The sequence below is a fragment of the Lonchura striata genome, chromosome 5, assembly GCF_050655825.1.
Source record: "Lonchura striata isolate lonStrDom1 chromosome 5, ASM5065582v1, whole genome shotgun sequence".
Classification (NCBI taxonomy): Eukaryota; Metazoa; Chordata; class Aves; order Passeriformes; family Estrildidae; genus Lonchura; species Lonchura striata.
The window spans coordinates 25,905,092-25,925,832 of NC_140707.1; the positions used below are offsets into that span (position 1 = coordinate 25,905,092).

The 20,741-nt window shown below is 43.2% G+C and overlaps 2 protein-coding genes across 4 annotated transcripts in view; one reads left to right on the top strand and one right to left on the bottom strand.

The window, feature by feature from the left end:
- Positions 1-6,499, top strand: part of TMEM86A (transmembrane protein 86A) — a 25,810-nt gene extending 19,311 nt beyond the window's left edge. For 2 of the 3 annotated variants that reach the window (XM_021525652.3, XM_085581482.1), the window contains exon 3: positions 237-6,499. In XM_021525652.3, the coding sequence (XP_021381327.1) occupies positions 237-664 (428 nt within the window). In that variant the 3' untranslated portion in view covers positions 665-6,499. The remainder of the gene's footprint in view (positions 1-236) is intronic. The other variant, XM_085581483.1, reaches the window with a different exon arrangement.
- Positions 22-20,741, bottom strand: part of LOC110468077 (uncharacterized) — a 36,352-nt gene continuing 15,632 nt past the window's right edge. The window contains exons 4-6 of the mRNA XM_085581485.1: positions 17,403-17,735; positions 15,814-15,890; positions 22-15,230 (exon numbers count right to left, since the gene is read on the bottom strand). Of these exons, the coding sequence (XP_085437611.1) occupies positions 17,722-17,735 (14 nt within the window). The 3' untranslated portion in view covers positions 22-15,230; positions 15,814-15,890; positions 17,403-17,721. The remainder of the gene's footprint in view (positions 15,231-15,813; positions 15,891-17,402; positions 17,736-20,741) is intronic.

Below are 20,741 nucleotides of genomic sequence, written 5' to 3' on the forward strand. Positions count from 1 at the left end.
AGGCTTTTGTCACAGCAGAGCTGTACTTTCCTGCAGCTGTATTTTGTGCGGGGGCTTTTATTTAGGTTGGAGGCTTGGTGCTATCTCCCACGTACAGATTTTTGTAATAAAATGGTCTGTATGGTTATCACTGGCAGTGTTAGTGGTAGGTAACACTGGAAGAAATGTTTTCTTCTGCTGCTGACTGCCAGTCACTGATGAGAGGTCACACTTTCTGTGTCGATGCCTCTCTCCAGGTCTGCTGATGTTCGCCATCACACACATCCTGTACTCTTCAGCCTTTGGCATGAAGCCTTTGGACCTCAAAGCCGGCTTGCTGATGGGCGTCGTTTCCAGTTCCTGCTATGCCTTCCTGTACTCCTACCTCTCGGGTCCGTTCACCTACCTGGTGGCCGTCTACATCGCCCTGATCGGCTTCATGGGCTGGCGGGCGGTGGCGGGCGTGCAGCTCTGCAACGACCTGTGGACATGGACCAAGCTGTCGGCCTGCGTGGGCGCCATGCTCTTCATGGTGTCGGACCTCACCATCGCGCTCAACAAGTTCTGCTTCCCCGTGCCCTACTCGCGCTTCATCATCATGGCCACCTACTACGCGGCCCAAATGCTGATTGCGCTGTCGGCTGTGGAGACCAGGGACGAAGAGGACTTCAGGAAGAGGAGCTAGGTGGAATGCCAATAGTCTGTGAACACATGGGTTATATCTCAGGTGCTGTAGCTGCATTCACCCCTGAGAGAGATCTCCATTTCTCTAGGCACACTGGTGATGTTGATTTTGCTTCTTTGAAGCATTACCTTTGGGAATTACATTATTTTCGTTGGCTTTCTCTGAATACAGCTTACTTCAGTGTGGAGTCCACATCAGAAAGCTTAGACTGTCCCTGCAGTAGTTACTCATTCAACTTTTCCTCCTTGGAAGTGCTGTACTACTGCATTTGACTTGTTAGTCTTGAAATTAATGCTGAATGTCTGGGAAGAGGAGGGCTGGTGGAAAGGAGGTTTGGCCATACACTGTGCTAAAAGGCCTGCTCTCAACTGTAGGCAGACAGGCACAGATCTCTGCTGAAGTCATAGGTAAAAATTAATTTAACTGATGTTTGTCTCTTTGTATGCATTACAGAATGCAAACTGGAGCTATTTCTCTACTGAAAGGAAGCTTGGAGGGAGAATAAAACAGCATATCCAGCTGGGAGCTGAGCTCTGGAGTCAATGGCAGCGTGTGGGGCAGTGGAACCCAGCTGAACCAGCATAAAAGCAGAACCCCAAGCTGAGGACACAGAGGGAGGAGCTGGCAGTGCTGTGTGCTTTGATTGCAGTGCTCACTGCTCCAGGACAGGTCTCTAGGTGCAGGTCAGCATTGCTGCCTGTGGCAGAACTGTAAAGAGCAGGAATTTGGTGGGTTTTCAGGGACATCTTGGTGTTCTCCCTCTCCGTGTGCACGAAGTTACATAGTGCCTGCAGCCACCAGTGAGATGGAATGGGCACATGAGGAACTTTGATTTTTAAAGCAGAATTTACTAACTGTCTTACTTGGTGTATGTTCTAATTATCCTTACTATGGCAGACAGGCATCTAATCTTTATGCTTTTTTTCTCCAGTGTTCTAACAAGTAATATACCCATGTACCCATTAAGTTTTAGTAGCACTTTCAGTAGTACTTTTAGTACTGCTGCCTACAGTATCTTAAACCTTTGTGTGAACATTTCCTGTGATCAAGGCTCTGATTTTGGATGTAGATTGCCACGTTTTTCCAGCTGGTGGAAAACAATCCTCTTTGCACCACTTCTCTTTTTTTGTCAGAAAGCCCCTTTTCAGCAGAGCTTCTGTCTTTTGTGTTCAACACGCCAGCCACTTCCTTCTCAAACTCACATGCACTCACATAGAACCCTGCTAGCTTTTTCCTTTTGTTGAGAGGTGCTGTGTGGGGCTCCTGTTCCTCTCCAGCCTCACCTGGTGTGCCTGGCAGGGAATAGGCATTGCCTCCCCACGACTTCTCCATCAGTGCAAATGCAGCCAGTATTACAGAAATCTGGGTTAGCCATCCTGACCCCGTGGGGGCATCTGCTGCTTTTCAGACAGGGATCAGAGAGGTCAGCTGCATTATGGAGAGGGAAAGCACTGTAGGTAGCACAGCCCCTGTAATCCCTTCCCTTTAATGCTGTTATGTAATACTGTCAGTATTCATTCACTGGCACATGGGGGCCTGCCTGGAGTAAACAGCCAAGGGAATTTAGAGCCATACACCATTTTCATTCATCAGCATTGCTTATCTCCTGGCCACAGATTGAACCCTGCAGTGTAGCTCTCTGCAGATGTCACCTGCTGTTACTCAGCTTGGCTGTTTGCAAATCTCCTCCTGCAATGAAATGACCCAGCTGAGGGGAAGTCTAAGCATTTGAGGTGAACCCCACCATCCTCCCAGCATGTGAGCAAACAGCACACTGCAGTCTTTGAATCCCAGCTCCTTGGCATGGGTCAGCACACTCAGTCCTTAGCTGGCAGTTCTTCAGAGGAGCTCCCCACATCCTGAGCTTCCCTTTGCTTTGAGGGAAATGCTTGTGTGATAAAGTAAGCTTTATTTAAAAGTCCTGAGTTTTGATTCTCTTTTTTTCCTTCTCTAGAAACAAGTAGTCTTGAACTGCCTGAAAATAGCTGAGTTACATTTCTGTGTGCTTTTTCTTCTTACTATCCTGCTGTACCATCAGCCACTGGATACCTGCAGAAAAGAGTCTTGATGTGTTATTAGGAGGCCTCTCCTCTCCACTGGCCATCAGAGGTGCAGTTTCTGGTGGCAGCGGTCTCTGGGTGGGACAGCAAAACCTGTGGAGCCCAAGTGGGCTGTTGTTCCCTTGCTGTCCTGGGACAGGTCACCTGGAATGATCTGGCTGGAACACATTGGCCAGTCACACTGGCTCCATCCTGCTGCTGCAACAGCTTCAGCCTTCCTGGGAACATGAGGCAGAGCCCTCAAGCATACAAAGAAGAGTCCTGGTTGGCTTGGATGCTTGCTGGCAAAGGCTCTTAATCTTCAAAATCTCTCTCTAGCTCTGCATTCCTCTTTTTAATCCATATTACTTGAATGAGACCATTTTCCTGGAGGCTTTTTCCTGCTGGGAAGAGACCAGCTGCTGTGGACTATGATCTGACACAATTTTGAGATGCCTAAATCCTGAGAACCACTAAGCAGTTGCTGGCAGTCTGTTAAATAACTTTTCCTGGGATTAAAACTGCTCCCTCAACCCCAGCGAGGGCAATCTTCACTTTGAAATAGAGCAAAAAATGGAGTGCTGTTCATCTGTGACAAAAGGTGTTACTGTCTGTGGGGCTGGCTTTGTGGACCCTCCTGTTGCCTCTTTGCCCTGTAAAATTGAGGTTAAATCCATTCTTCTCCTTTTCAGTAGTACGGTTCTTGAGAAGCACCCAGTCTTTGGCCCAGGAAAGTTACAGAGGCACTAAAGCCTTCCAAGTGCTGTAGTGTTCCTGGCCCCAGCAGCAGCAGCTCCTTTTGTTGCTAAGCACAGAGGCTTTCTTTTCACACTACTGTATCCAAATATCCTTCTGCAAACCCTGTCTATGGTCACTTGAGCTTACACACGTGGTTTGGTTACTTTCTATAGTTATCACCCTCTTGGAGGTCCTTTGGCTCTTTGGACAAAAAATATGCAGCACGTTTACTTCAGCTTCTTTCTGTAGGCAGATCCTCCTTGCACAGAATTCCCAGGGTCAGTCAGAGAAGCAGTGCTAATTGCACCTTGTTTTTAAGTGCTAGTAATGCTGTATGGGTGATGGTCATGTAGAAATGGCAGCTCAAGAAGAACAAAGCCAGAGGATTTTAACTTTAAGCTTTACTCTTACTCTGTGCTGGATACCTGGTTTCTTATTCCTCCATATTGAGGCATCTGTAAGACTGATTGTTTTAAGGATTACTCTTACATGGCTTTTGAGTAGATTGCTTGAAGGTTTCATGTCATCAGTGGAGGCAATTTATATATTTTTACACAAGTTTTTAAAGTTCCCAGGATGAGCTTGGCAGTTTTTAGTGGCTCTTCAAAGTTTTCCAGTCCTGTAGTTTGATACTAACACCTGCATTTTCATCTTGCTGTTGTGGTATTTTTGGGAGCTGTTGTGGAAGAAGCAGATCAAAGCAAACAGCAACTACAGAGCTCGGTGGCAGATGCCTCTTTCTCTTTGCTTGGTTTCTGAATACAGACAGGGGGTCTTTTAAGCAGAGACATCATTACTGTGTTCTTGGAAGAGGATGGGAAGTTGCTGACTTCTCATGACAGAAATCCTCCTGGGTAGTTCTCCTGCCTTTTATCCATGCTCGCTTCTTTTGTGGCCTTGCATGAGTCACTTAAATTTTCTGGTGGTGTATGAGGACCAGTGCAATGCCAAGTTATCCCAGAAGGGGACCAGGCCCTCACCCCATCCTAAAATGGGGATATTATCCCTTACCTACCTCACAAGGGTATCGTGAGGATTGATGCTCATATAGCACTTTGAAGATGTCAAGTGCTATGTAAGTCACAAGTATTATCCAACTTCAATGTTAAAATTGCTTTTAGGCATCTGCAGGGCTTTTCTTAAAACACAGAATGTGTGACTGCCTTTCCAATTTGCATCAGATAGAAAAAAATTGCAAAATATTTATTCATGCTGGTTAACAGGATGGGCTCAGCTACACTTGAACTCTGTGGGAGGTTTAGCTTAAAAATCTGAACTCTCTAATTTCAGTTTTGCAAATGATGTTTAGTTCTTCTAAAAGCCTTGACCAAATTCTTAGATTTGAACTTTGCATCCAACTTTTGCAGTCTGGTCTTGTCCCTCAGTGTTAGCTGGAATAAATACAATCCAGCCAAAACAGAGTGCCTCACAGTCTGCTGTGGCTTTTGAAAAAGCTGGAACAGAAAATTAAATAATTCTGTTCAACCTTCAGTCTGCAGAAGGTCAGCTGAGTTTCATGAGACAACTTTCAAAGGGATGTTTAATTTCTCTGATTGTAAGTTTCACTGGCTTTAAAATCAGCAGAGAGAGAAAGCCTTGATAGAATCAATAAGGTCCTTCTTGAATTCCCTTTCTTTCATCCAAATGAAGGAAGCAGTGGGTTTTGTAGCAAAGGAAGTGCATGTACCACCAGTCCCATGGCCCAGAACAAAAGTTGATCTAGAAATACAGCTCTCAACCATCACCATGTTCTCAACTAGGATAAAAATGCCATTGTTCATTGCTATAAATCTGGGCCACAGCTAGAAACTACCTAGTTTTTGTAGCACTAGCTGCTGTACAAACACATATGAAGGCAAGGAATTACACACCAAGGAATGTGAGCTGTGTACATGTGAAATGGACCATTATTTTGAAGCAGCTGCAGTAAAATCTTAATATGAACTCAGAAGCAAACACAATGCAAATTTTTATGGTTTCTTTAAAATATTTGATGGATTTTCATTTTCTTAGTTTGAAGAAAAGTTTCTTAATGTTATTTTATTTTTGCTCTTACTGTAAAGAATAAAAATTCTAGACAGACAACAAAAGAAAAAAAGTGGCCAGTTGGCAGGAATGCCAAAACTTCTGTGGTCTGTATTGTTTCTGTGGTGACACTGTGCTGCTGTCGAGTGAGCTACTGGAGTGGTGTGATGGCTCAAAAGTGAAGCTGAAGCACGTATTGAGCCACCAAGACTTCAGTGGTAGCATGACTGGGCCAGTTTGGATCAGTCAAAAGACAGAGCATAAGGAAATAAAAGACAACTTCCTGACAGAAGAAAATCAAGGAACCAAAACCAGCCCATTGGGCGATGGTGCTGAATCACTACAAACATTTTTATCTGACCCTGCTTCTGCAGGTTCCTGCTGGACCAAGCCTTGCTCCTAATTCAGCTGGGGAGGCTTGCTCCAAGCCTATGGTGCTGGCAGGGTCAGGCCAGCAGAACCTGAAGCTTTGTTAAATATAACTCAAAAACCAGAAAGCAACAGCAAAAGCAAGACTCAAACCCTAAAACTACCAAAAAAACCCCCAAAAACCCCAACCAAAACAAAACAAAAATGCACCAAAAAAACCCCAAACCAAACCAACAACCAACCAACCAACAAAAAAAAGCCCCAAGGAAGAAGAAAGCAAATGCCACTGGGTAAGTGGCAGTTCTGCCTGACTGAGAATGCAGAGTGGCTGGTCTATCCTGAACACTAATGTCTATGTCTTGGACCCATGCGAGTCTCTTGCTCCAGCCCCTCTCCCACACATTCCAGGCAGAGTGCACTGAAAATGTGACTGAAGCAGCTGCTCTCCTCTGGGGAATCAAGCACTTTGCCATGTCTGAAAGTCTCTAGCACTTACTTTCTTTACTGTGATTGTAAAGGTCACCACATACAGTACAGCCACTTGATCTGGGATCTTTTCTTAACACATTTTTATGCTGATTTTACTATTCTTTGTTTGGAATGTTTTTTTTTTTCTCATTTCTTCTGTGTATAACAGCAATTAAAAATATTAATTTACTCAGTATTTTTACTGTGCAGATACAACGTCTCCTTGCTCAGTTTCTGTTTCTGTCACTGTTTCAGGATGGAATGTGAGGCTCCTCTGTGGTGGGCAGCTTTTTGTCATTGTTACACCCTCCAGCATAATTTGTGCTGGAGCTGCTCAGCACCCTACTAAAGCTGAATGTCACAGTCAGCCACAGCATTCCTACCTGGGGAACCCTGAAAAACACCCCCATTCACCCTACAGAGCACATCCAACAAACCAACTAGGCACCTGGCTGGTGTTATGCTACACCACATCCTCAGTGCCCCTTGGATGCCAGTCTCTGGGACAAGCTTGTCCCTTGCTGCTCCAGCCAGTCTCACAGACAATTGCCATTTGTCTACACTTCCAGGGAGAAGGGAGCTTGCTGCACAGGGCTGCTCCAGGAAGACTGCTTACTGCCAGGAATTCCCAGACTAATGGCCAAATCTTTCTTGCCCCTTGCCCAGGAAAAATTTCCAGGAGGAAAGGAGTAGAGTAGTCTGCACATTTTTCTCTGGCTGGGGATGTGATGCCAGCTTCTTCAGCTGTTTGATGCAGTGGCACAGATATTTTGTTTCATTAATCCTGAACCAGGCCATCTGTCACCAGTGGAACAGGTTCCAAGGATTTATAGCATAGAAACACAGTGGGTGTAAGTGCTCCCAGTCAGTTAAATGGATCTGCTCCCAGGCTTAATGGAGACTCTTTCATCCTCCCCTCCTGAAGTGGAATGGTTCCTCATGTGAGAATTAATCAGTACCAGGCAGATACACAACCAAATTATTTCAGGGCAGCCTAAAGGGGTTAACAGAAGGCAAAAGGGAGTGATTATCTCCTCTTCCTTTTATTTGGTCTTTTACAATTTTTTTCAAAATCTTAGAGGCCTGCTGGGAGGAGCATCCTGTTTCCTCATACCTCCTTCCTAGCTCCAGATGGAACAAAAGTGATACAATATTCTCAGACTGAGTGTGTCTGGGTCACTGGCCACTGCTATATTTTTATTCCAGAACTGGCTCCTGGAAGATTTCAGTTTACATTAAAAGAACCAGCACTAATATATGTATATTTGTATTGATCCACCTGTCAGCCTGTTCAATGATTCAGATTTTCTGTAATCCCTTATCTAGGCATGGCCATCAGCAGTGAAGTTCCTGCGCTTTTCTGTGGCCAGCTCTTTTACAAAGTGACTCCCTCATTTGCAAATCTCTATTTACTTGGTATTGTAAGGATTTAAGTATTTCAGATTTATGGCTTATTCTGTGTTTATATGCAATCTCACATAAAGAAGTGTAAAATACGGAGTTCCTGCAGGAACTCCTGGGCTATCTGGAGAAAAGGAGGCAGAATCCACGTCTCTTCTTGAATGTGGAAGCAGGATTCTCTCTAATCTTTGGCTCCTTTTATTACCATTAAGATACATTAGCAGAGGGTATTGGAAATATCACCTTTAACATCCTACTGTACAAAATCACTTAGAGGGAAGGAAGATGGAAACACTGCAAGTGCTCCTGATGAGCAGGAGCCCCACTCTACCACTTAGTCTAACTGACCTTTCACAGAAGCCAAAGGCAGCTGCATTTTGAGCCACATGAAGACAAACTACACAGCCACAACAATGCTGTTCTGCATGCCAGACCAGGCACAGCTAGTTCTACTAATTATATCTTATGTTTCAACTTCTGCAAACTTCCTGTCCCTGTGTCCATCTTTTTCTTAAGGAAAAGAAAAAGACTAAGTGCCATAATTAGTGTAGACAACTAAGTTTTGAGTGGAAGTCTCACAAAGTTATGGATAAAAAGCTTTGTAAAATTTTTAAAGGTTTTAAAGATCTATAAGGCTTTCCACTGCATAAAGGAAAAAGTTGTCAGGTAGTTTTCATAGGAAGTGACAGTTCAAATTTAGGGAGTTCTCATTTTCACTCCCATTTCCCCTTGTTTACTTCAGCACTGTTCTGAATAATTCGCTTTGGGTCTAATAGTCTTTGTGTTCTTTGCAACCTGCCACCTCCCAGCCTAAGGAAAATTATGTTCACCCCCTCTGAGCTACAACAGCAGCAAAGCTGCTGCTGTGTTTCACTGAAGTGGTGCAGTGCCCTATTTGTTTTTGCAAATATTATGAAAAAGGCTAAAACTGAAAAACCTGACTAAGCAGAAGACTGCAAGTAGAGAAGAGAAATAGAAAAGTACCGTAAGTATTGAGTTTGTGTGGCAAGGCTTTGGTGGCAGGAGGAGATTGCAGGGGTGGCTTCTGTGAGAGGTTGCTGGAGCTTCCCCTGTGTCCAGTAGAAGCAATGGGTCCAAGTGTCTCTGTGTCAACACTATTGAGAAGGGGAAGAAAACTGCAACAGCAACTGCAGCCAAAGAGAGGAGTGAGAATATGTGAGAGAAAAGGAAAGAGGAGAAAAGATGAGGCATGATGAACTGACCACAGCCCCCATTCCCCATCCACCTGCACCAGTGGGTAAAGGAGGTAAAGAATTCTGAAATAAAGTTAAGCCCAGGAAGAAGAGAGGAGTAGGGGAAAGATGTTATAAAACTTTGGGGTTTACTTTCCTTACCCTACTCTGATTTGATTGATAATAAATTAAATTCCCCAAGCTGAGTGTGTTTTGCCTGTGATGGTAATTGGTGAGTGATCTCTCTATCCTTACCTTGCTTTGTAAGCCTTTTGTTAAATTTTCTGTCTCCTATTCAGCTGTGGGAGGGTAGTGATAAAATAGCCTTGGTCTGCACCAGGTGTCCAATTGAGGTAAATCCACCACAATATATTAAGAGGAATTGAAATAGAGGTTTAGTCCCTGTGGAATCAACACAGAAATCACCTACTCCTTCACAGTTGTTCAAATCAGCAGATTTGCTCAGCCTTTAGGTCAACCCTTACTCCTTTCCCATCGGACAGCCTGTCAGCAGCTAAAGACCACTGAAAGTCTCTGAAAAACGTCCCTGAAGACAATCTTTTAAGTCCTGGTCTGAAGGGGCTTGTGTCCTAATGAAGAGTGCATGTTTCCACATGAGGCATGATGCCCTCCAGCCTACAGTGCCCAACTCCAGGCAGTAACTACCCCTCTTCCAGAACTAAAATTATCAAGAATATAGTTCCTAAAATAATAAAAATAAATCTGCAGTTGAGCTGGATTTGACAGGAATGCCTTATCTGCTAAAGTCCATTTTACAGTCTCTGACTCCTGATTTCTCACCTCAGCTGCAAATATCTGGCAGCAGAGAGACTCTACCCAGAAGCTGCCCAGGTCAAGACGAGGAGCCCCAGGAGCCCTCAGACATGGGCTCCCATTGAGGAACCTGGCTATAAATCAGCACCTCACCCCTACAGTGCTTTTACAAGCCCTACTCCCACGCCAGCTCTGCTGTAAACAGGCTGCTTTGGCTAACTTTGAAGAGGTGTGTTCCTTTTGTAGCAGTGCTCACCTCAACAAGCTCAGTGTGGGAGGGCGGAAGGTAACTTCTGCCCAGCAAGCAGATCTGAGGGGATAGGGAGCTGTTCTCGTGCCCCTCAGGCCTGTCTGCCTTCCCTGAGCAGGCTGAGAGCTGGCAGGATTCCTTGCCTCCGCCTGGCTGGCACAGAGAAGGCTCCCACTGATTTTAGGGACAAGGAAGGTGTGCTCCAGCTTTGGCTTCAGGGAGCATGGGAAGTGGGACACATAGTAACAACAGGAATTATTAGAAAAATGGTAAAGAACTGCTCTCAGTCTTTTGGGCAGTTGCTGGTTTCAGTGAAGAAGTGTTGCATGTATTGTACACACAAACACAGATCAATTTGAAAATCAGAGCAGGAAACCCCGTGTGAGCATCCTTTCCCTCTGCTGACCCCCTGTGAGCTACTTCCACATTAGCAGAGAGAAGCAAACACTGGGTGGGATGTGTTTGTGTGCTCAGCAGTTGTCAGCAGGTTGTCCAGAAGTAATGATCTCAGACAAAAATAACCCTGAAAAATCTTTCCAAATATAGTCCCTCATTATTGGTGCTGTATCAGTTTCATTTTAAGCTGTGCCTGGCAGCTTTTCTCTCTTGTCCCCTTGAAGAGAACACTAACAGGACTGAGGCACCAGGGCCTGTCTCTAAAACATGTTTGTAAAACTTCACCACACCCTGGAAGAGTCAATGCTCACACAACCAATTTGAACCAAGCTCTGTGTTACAAACTGATTTAAAACTTCACTGGTTTCAACAAAAGAGGGAAGAGAGAGTAAAATATGAAATGTCTGATTTTCTTCCTCTTTTTGTTTTGGAAACCTTACTAGCTGTCATACAATGTTGGCAAAATCCATCCATTTTGCAAAGGAAGAGAACAGATGTACCCAGTGCAGTGTCTGTGCAAAAAAAAAAAAAAAAAAAAAAAAAAAAAAAAAAAAAAGCACAAGGCCATTGTCAGAGTGCACGCATGGACTGCTTGGAAGTGCTAAGTATGCCATGGATGCAGAGCAAGCCTAGTTAGGGACTGAGAACTGGCCATGTTTGCTTCTGAGACATTGAGGGAATTCACGAGGCCTGCTGGCCAAAATAAGCCATTTTAAGGGATACAAGACTGCCTTAAAATGACTGAAGAAAAATCTCAGTGACTTCAAAGGAAGACAGAGCTAGTCTGGCTTTTTTGGCTATGAAGGTAAGTTCCTACAATGTGGCCCTTGCAGCTTCAGCACCTACAGCCTGAGCAATCCCTTCCTCTGTGGACAAGGGAGACAAGGGAGATAGCCCAGAGGAGCGTGATCCGCAGTGCCAGTCCCAGCAAGTGCACTTGTCCTGGAAAACAGCAGGGTGTGAACTGCATTCAGACACAAAATCTCATGGCTCCTCAGCCTGGAGAGAATCACCCCCAACAAAAAAAAAGTGGCTGCACACCAGACCTACCAGAGATGATCAGCTTGCAGCTGCAAGTCGTAGGGTTCATAAGCAGGCAGGTGCTTCTTGTTGAGGGGAGCCACAGGTTAGGCTTGGATGTGTTGCTCACAGTGCCCCTGTGCTGGGGTCACTGATGAAAGCCCAGCTCAGAACAGCTGTTGTCACATGCTCTGGCTCCTCAGTGGGGCCATGAAGCAGGAAGCACTGTCCTTCCCAGGATACTCCATCTTGAAGTAAAAAATGCTGCTGGGGACAGTCACTGTGGGCTGCTTCCCACTGCACACACAAACATACAAGCAGAGCCAGAACCACCAACACAGAGAGTCTTGTGCATGAGTACAAATCTTAAAGAGCTTGAGAGCTTGGGTATATCATTTCATGACCTGGACCTTCCCATCAGGGAAAATCCAGTGAGTAGGAAGAATGAATAATACACCACATTTCTCTTGGCATCTGACCAGCATACCTGCCTCAACATGCAAACAAATACAAACTGAAAAGCAAGAGGGGAAGGAATTGGGAACCTCATTCTCCCATTAATCTGCTATGCAACTCTAAGCAAGCAATTAATTTCTTTGTTTCTTTGGCTGTAACTGAAGTGTCAGACTCCACGGGGATATATCGATGCATTCTCTCACTAATGCCATCAAATTGTTAAGTGCTTTCAGATATTTGGCTCCCAAAGCACTTTAGAAATGCATGATTAAATTACACCAATTATAAACCAAAGCAGGTGATCTTGTAGAGGAAGGGATATTGCCCTGCTGGTGTTGATCTGAGGCATTAATAGTCTACAGAATGCTTGGGGGAAATCAAGGGGAACTGCAAGTACAATTTAATTTCCAGTGTCCACTGCAAATCTTCCATTTTCAGCCTGTATTTAAACACATTTCTTGAAGTACTTAATACTGCTTGTTCTATTGACATGGGATCTCCTCAGGTAAATCCCCTGAATTGTAAATGTAGCACTGTATGGCAAAATTCTTTCATGAGACTTCATTCTCAGAAAAGAGCTTATCTCCTCATTCTCCTTCAGAGTTTTTCTACCATCCCTCAGGTTTATGCAAATAAACCTTGTGACTTGCCATTTATAATGAAGACTAGGAAATCAGTTTACATCTGTGTCCTGCTGGTCCTGCCTGAGGACAGGTAGGCTGTTATCAAAGGAATGTAGCGCAAAGCAGAGCCAACCTAACTTTCCTCCATTTGCCACTCTCCTACACTTGCCTACATGCACAGAAGTTACTGAAGTCATTTCTGTAGAATCCAGGCCTAGAGCACTTCCACACAAGAACACAACTACAGCCATGTAACAGGAAGTGCTTTTTCTCAGCTGCACATGTAACATACCTATGGTCTAATCATCAGGAAAGGCTGATTGGTAAATACAAATACACATTTTACACCTCATTATTTCTTTTAGTGTACCATTCATTCTGTCAATTTAATGTGTTGCCTATTACCCTTAATGGGATTAGAAGACTCATAGCAGCATGTGGATAGGCTTGTGAAGAAATAGATACCTAATCTAGTAATATGTATTAATTTATAATTTTTTATATTACGATATTGTTTATTACACCAGGCACAGGCCAAACAAAAAAAAAAAAAGTCTTTGATCTCACCATTTAGAGTCCCTGCATTCTGCAATTCCCCAGACTGGGCAGAAGGATCACTTCCCATTTTGCCTTGATGAGCTGGGCCATGTTCAGTTATGTTTGGGAGTACTGCTGATTAAACATCCATGTTATCATTAGGCATGTGTAGGGAGCAACTGAACAAAGAAGGTGGCATTTACCTGATAGGATGACTTCTAAATGTTTAATTTAATGTGCTCTCAGGGACTTTCTCTCTGGTCCAGAAAGACTTCACAGTCTCCTACGTGTCACAGATTTCTTCGCTTCTCATTTAGGGAACAGATCCCAGTCAGACTGAAAATGTGCTACAAGAAAATTGACTTGTAACACCAGTCCTCTCTTATGTCAAGACATGATAATATCACCCTCTGAGCACACAGATGTCCTGAATTTTAATTTAAGCAGCATCTGTATAAAGTGCTATGTAATGGGCTACATACACATCTAGTAAAAGGAAGGCTGGTCCTGAAGAGATTGCCAACAAATGGAAGGGATAGAAGAGGAGGTATTCTTGTGTCTAATCCCCAGGTGAGCACCTGAGGTACAGAGCAGGTAGTGACACACCCAAGGCCACACAGGGAGCCTGAGCTTAACCCTGAGTCTTGTGCTTACCTCTGTGTCTGGAGATGTTCCACTGCTCCTGTGAATCCAGAGGGTCAGTGTCCCCACTGTCATTGCAGACAGTGACTCAGAAGATGTATTTCCTCCCTGGGAGCAGGGCTGTGACAGGGTATTTATAGCTGTAGATCTTCTCTGTGCCTGTGAACCACATGTCAGTACTGACATCACATTGCAGAACACCATAATACATCTCCTAGTTGTCTTCTTCATCTGAGCTGTGGTTCAGGGTCAGGCTATCTGGGACTCCTTCAGCCAGCTGCAGATTACTGGGTGGTCAGGGAAAGCTAAGAATTAATGATCCATTTAAGCACTAGTTTATTCTGTTTGGCTCTCTCCCTCTGCCCTTTTCTGGGCAAAAATATTTCACTTCCAAAGTCGCTGTATATCTAGAAAAGTATTTCCTTCCTTAATTTCTTCTACCCTGAGGAACCTGAGGGCCAATTTGTACTGTGCAATTAGCTTCTGATGAAAAAATAGGGCTGTTACATTTGAAAAGCATTCTCTGAAAGGAAGACAACTGCATAGGTCTGTAACCCCAGCAGATCATTACAGTAATAGGAGTCTCTCTAAGGACCCAAGCCAGCCTGCCTCCACTTGGCTGGCACAGACCCACTGGCAGTGGAAATGATGTCACCAGATTGCTGAGGGGACAGACACTGTTGTGTCAGTGCTGTTACAGGGATTTGCCTGTTGAAATAATGACATGAGAAACAAGGTAGCATTGGGAGCGTCTGGAGCAGTAACTGCTTCACCCTTTCCCTCCACACTGAACAGGGTAAACAAAGCCCCAGCAGTTCCATTCTTATTCCTTGGCTCTGAGCCATGCTGCTTCTAGGCTTGGTTCAGCTAACGGGAAGGAGGGAGTTGGGAAATACAATGAAGGTGAGGGAAAAGTCTTTTCTGACCAGGGAGTCTTGCTCCACTTCAGTGGAAAGATTTTGGATTGTGCCCATGGCCTTTTTTGGATAAAGGGTTGTATCATTGGAAGTGCCTGTTCTTTTTTTTTTTTTTTTTTTTTTTTTTTTTTTTTGTACCGCTTGTCAGTACCCCAAGGTGATGGAGTTTTCTCTATACTGTACCTGCAGCCTGCATGTTAATGTTGTAATGGACATCTCTGCAACTCCTCTTGAGGATAACATGAAAACAGGTCAGAAACAAATCAGCTGGTGCTGTGGACCAGGACTGGGAGTGGTTCTTGTCCTCCACTGGTGGTGGTGGTGGGGAGCATTGGCCAAGACAACTGCAACTATGAAGTTTTGCTTCCTGGCTTGGGCCGCAACAGAAACAATCCTCACCTTTGAGCACAAGGATGTCTGTGGCTATAGGAGCTACTTGTTCAGAATCAGCCCAATAGAAAAATGTTTCAAGGACACCGGTGCTGGAGATTTCTTCAATCTGCAAAGAAAATGGCAGGCTTTGTCCCCAGCAAAGTGCATGAGCTGGTGTGGCCTGGGAGATTCCACATAACCTCATGCTACAGTTCGATCATCTTGGGAGCTGAGGGAAAACAGCTGGTGCAATACAGATCAACTTGTACAATGTCAACTGAGAGATACCTTCTTATGGTGGGGCTCATTTTGCAAGTTCCTGTGGAGCCTGAGTTCATGTAGTATTCTAGGATTAAAAATAAAAAAAAAAAAAGAAAACATATAAATTGCTGTTAGAATCTATAGAAATAAACTCAACATCCACGTCAGTATAAACTGTACCTCAGACAGGACAGTGTTGGAACCTCAAATACTGTTTTAGAGCCCTAGGCAATTCAAGGTTTAATCAAGAATGATTTCTCTTCACCTAACATGAACTGTAGTTGCATGCTTGAAAAATTCTGCTTCTCATGGTGAATCACAGAGCCCCCTGCAATGTTTTATACTTTGTTGAGCACTGATGCTCCAACTGTGGAGGGCTGGGTTGTGCAGCTGACAAACCTGTGTGCACAGAAGTCCCTCTATCACCATGGGGAGGCCTATAAAAAGGCTTGCCATAAAAACAATGAGCAGTTATGCAGGACTTCGTAAACTTGAAGCTCTGCATGACTTTTCTCCACTAGTCAACTTTGAAACTGAAGCGACAGCTTGTGATAAAAGCTAAATAACAGCTCCAGGCTCCCAAAACCTGCAGCTGTATTTCACCAGATGCCCAAGAAAACACTAACTGCAGGATTCCTACTCTGACAGGACACAACACAGAAGCTTACAGATAAGATGTGAAAGGCATTGTGCTGTCCCAGCACAAACCACCATGTGGCTCTTCAGCCTCACAGTCAGATCAAATCTGGGAGGGCAGGAATGAAAAAAACAGAGAAAAAGACTTTAAAAATAAGAGAGTGAGAGATTGCACAGAAAGGTAAAGCCATTCTTCAGCCTGTTGAGTCACATCAGAGACTGTAAGAACCACCCTTCAGACTTTCAGTAGAAGGCACTCCATGTAAGGGTTAAAATGTTGTCAGTTTTCTCAATAATTATGCAACCACAAGAAAAACATCAATGTAACCAACTTCTTTCTGATGAACACCTGCTCAGGACAATTTCAGGTGAGGTGGGTGGAACAGGAATATTTTAAAATAATGTAAAAAACATGCCAAAAAAGTGTTGTTTACATGTAATACATGAATGAGAACAAAAGAAAGGAAAAGGCAGCTTTAATGCCTCATTTGAGGATTTTACTGTCCAAATTCTGCCACAAGCAGTTTTGTGTAATGTCTGTTTCTTACAGGACTTCCCACAGTCTTCAGCACAGTACTTCATGTTGCCATGCTACACCAGAGAAATTTGTCTGGAGCCTACAGTCTCTCTGGGATTTTTTTGGTGTTTATTTGATGATACAGTAAACCATAATAATAAATGATAGAGCCATCCCCTGTGGATGGGTTGTGTAGTTCCAAAGTGCAGACTGAGAAGAGAAATGACCATTTCCATATTGGCCAACTGGATGTTGCCATCTGAGACTTCCTCAGTGAAACCTGAAAGTCCTTCTGCTCTACTCATGAATCACCTATTCCTGCTGGCCTTACTGCTACTGAGGACAGCCAGCATCATGCTTGGTCACCTGGGAGTATCTTACACAAAAAGCCTGAATGTTCAAATTAATAATTAAGCAAACAAGTTCTAAACAATAAAGATTTAGATGCTTTGCTACCTCATTTAGTAAGGTAGCTAGGGATTTCATGGCAGGTCATTCTCTTTTATATCTTCATTCTCAAGACATAATTAGTGTTCTTGAAGCATGACCTCTGCTAATATTACTTTAGCTTTTGGTACCAGAAGGCTGAGTACTTACTGAGGGCCTGAAAGGACTATAATCCTGTCTCAGTAACACCACATATTTACAGCAAATGGCTGTTTCAGACATGATGGTTTGTTTACTGTAGGATCAACTGTCCTAACCCATACTCAGACTACTGAATCCATGTCAGGAATCAGGGAATCTTCCAAAAATGACCTCTGTAACCACATGTGAGGTGTGATGTGAAGTTGTGGTGACAAAAAAACACCTATTACACCATTATACCTGACATACTCATTCAGGGGACAGCTTAGCAAGAAGGATGGCAGAATTATTTACATTTGGCTCAAGGATTGTGCAGTTTTGTGCTGTTCTCCATCTCCTCTTAGAACCTCTGAAAACTGAACAAAACCCAGCCAAGCTGTGATGATAAATGCTTTTTTTTTTGTGGAAGATTAATCTGATAAAGCTTTACAAAATGTACTAACAAAACTCTTTTTACAAAAGAGACTAACAGCTTACAGGTAGGAGTTCCAGCTAGGTAGATACTGCAGATCTTACCTGAAGGTGACATTGCTAGAATTCCTTCCTCTAACGATGCTGCTTCTCCCATACCAGCTTCACTCTTGGCTTAGATTCAGAAGTAGTATTTGTCTGTGAATGGTACTAGAGATAGGGATATTAGTGCATTTTTTTCTGCTTTTTGGTGTCTTCAACTCATGTCTTTAATGTCCTTACAGAGCATCTTCATGGTCTGGTTTGCTGCCAGGCTAAGCTGAAGCTGGAGTTGAAAAATCCACCACCTTCAGCAGTTCTGAAGGCTGTGTGACAGCAGCAGAGTCCACAGCTTGCAAATGTGAATACAGAGCTTGGTCCCATTTCAGGATGCCAGACCTGCAGGGTTTTGGGTATAAAACAACCTTAAGAAACACAGAGCAAATTCTGTCCAGCAAAACAATGTGATTCCTAACATGGCACATAATGGAGACACTGTTTTAAGGTTGGCCATTTAAGGAAAAAACTCAAACGTTCTGGCACAGAATCATCTGGAATCTGCTGTGAGCACTGCCCACTACTCATTTTCCACATGTGCTTAGAAGAGGTGTTTAGCATTAAATATTTGCTTCTGTCTCTTCCTAGCTGGCTGGTGAGCTCTGCAGTACATTTCCTACAACCTGTTTTCTATGACCCTGAGTCCCTTGTGTCTCTTCTTGTTTAATAAATCCCTCCTACAGTCCTGTGGGAAGAAGTCAGGTGCTAGGTGGACTGGGATTAGGGAATGTGCTTACTGACTTGCAAGATCCTATTAATGTCATTCAAATTTCCTTGCCAAAGATTACAGTACCCCGATAATTAGTAATTTTAAAAAATACAGATCTTGCTTTTGCTCTTTAGCTTACTTTTCAGTGGCCTCCATTATATATGAGAAGAGCAAAAGATGGACTGTTTAAAAAAGCTGTATGTTTTCAATCGAAAGAATAGGGAGTTGTGTATCCAAATACAAGTCGTGCTCTGAAATTCTCAGCTAAAATGCAACAACCTTCCCCCTGGCACCAAAAAAGTCATCCAGTGCAGCATGGCATAACAAACTTGATTAATGCATTTTATACAAGGCTCTCACTTGAGCACAGAGGTCATAAGGAATACAGTGCATATGGACAGAGAGTATTCCCCTCTCCTAAGCCTAGTGTGAGATAATGCAAGTCTTCAAATAGGAAAGGAATCATAGCTCCAGGCTTTAAATTGGTTTTGTGTTATCTTCTGATGTAAAGGAGCCTGAATGCTTTCCCATCTGAGTAACTATTTAACCTCAAGGCTTTCATCCACTGCAGAGATGCTGGCTTCCACACTTGGTCATTTTTTTTCTGAATTAGGTGCAGCTCCTAAGGCCCACTTCAGTATCTGTTACAGAATTCCACCAATAGTTTAGGCTATTTATTGATGGCATCTGACAGTCTTTTTTTTCTTTTTTGCAAAATGCTTTAGAGTCATATAGAGAAAGAAGTCTCTATAACTGGCACAAAATAAAATCTGTCCATTTCATCCATTTCAGTATTTCTAAGGCTACTGTAATCCTTTAGAGTTTGTCTGTGGTATTGATCATTTCGGAACTAGGGACAGATCTTTGCTACTAAAAATCCAGTATTAAAATAAAAGAATGCAAGCAACTTTCATGAATCTCACAGGAGTTTTTTTTTTTTTTTAAAGGGTTGATGGGGGCGGGGGTTGATGAGCATAGTAACATGTATGGCAAATTATATTCTTTGTCATACATTAGGGCATTTGGCAACATCTATGTAAACCTTAAGTACCAAAGCTACCTACACTTCAGAACACCTTCACCACATTGATCTCGGCTGTTTGCAGGTACTTAATTCTCCCCAGCTGGGCATCTCTGTGTCCTTTTTAAAATAGTTACGTAGGAATTACTAATTTAGTTTTTATTGCTTTTGGACTGAGATAAGCCAAGAAGAGGAAAAAGAGAGAGAGAGAGAGACAGGGAGATAAGACCCAAGAGATGGCTACAGTTGCTTATCACCTTCTGACTGAGGTCCAGCCTGTCCCTGAGCAGTGACTGGCAGCCCCCAGCCAATTGTCCCCAGTTTATATACTGAGCACGACAATCTATGATATAAGAATATCCCTCAGGTTGGGCTAGCTGTCCTGGCCATGCTCCCTCCCAGCTTGTGCCCCTGCTCACTGGCAGAGCATGGGAACCTGAGTAGTCCTTTAATAAGAGAAAACACTACTTAGCTACAAAATCCAAAACAGTGTTGTACTAGCTACTAAAAATAAAATTAACTTTATCCCAGTGGAAACCAGGACAATACCATGAGTGATTGCAATTTAATTAATGTGAAATCCCAACATTTTGAATGAGACAGAGGAAAGAGTCCAAGAAACAACCAAAATATTAACAGAAAAAGAAGAGCAACAGTCTCGTTAGTCAGATGCTGCTGCTGATAGGAACATTCCCATGTGTTGCACAAGCTGTGTTAAGCATGGATCATATGGTTGATATCTGATGGATACAACAAAATCAGCCACTTGTTCAAGTCAGTTCTGGTCTAATTCAGGAAAAAGCAGTCAAAATGAGACACCCAAACCCATAGGTGTGACTTTCAGAGGTGCTGAATGTTCTGGCCTCTCATGGTTGCTTGGGTAACAAGCCACTCAAGCAGCTTTTGTGAGACACCTCTCTCAGAGGCTCTACACAGAGAAAAATCAAACTAGCACAGAACAATCACAATTTATTGACTTCAAATTGTGTACATGTATTATATTTGTGTGTATAGAGAAATATATGTATGTATAGCAGGAAGTGAAGGAGGGATAATTTGTATGTTTAGATTTAGTCAGGATCACAATGCTTTTCTAAAGACAATTTCTTTGCCACCTACTTCTCTTGGTCACTTCAAATGTTTAAACATTTCAACTATTGCACTTATTCTGAAAATGAGCTCTTTCTGCAGTGCATTACAGAGTAGCTCAGAAACATCTTCCCTAATCCATTGGAAGTTTGGGCAAAATTGCAAAGTTTTAGGTGAAAAATTATATAGATTGCTTGAAGTTGGTGATTTTCTTTCTTAAATGTTTCAATAGCCCAGACTTGCTGTTTGCCTTGTATTTCCTGTGATGCACTCTGGCCTTGGGAATGGGGATTAGAAAATTGGTATAATTGGGAATCAAATATAGGAATAAGAGGTCTCAGAGGATAGTTTGACCTGGGACATTTAAAGCTTATCTAGTTTAATCCCCCTGCAATAAGCAGTGACATCTTCAACTAGATCAGGTACCTGAACTGTAACTCTCAGAAGACAGATTAGCAGTGTTTTCTAACTAAATTAGTTTTTCATATAATGGTTTTGGTTGGAAGAAATCTTAAAGATACTCTGCCAT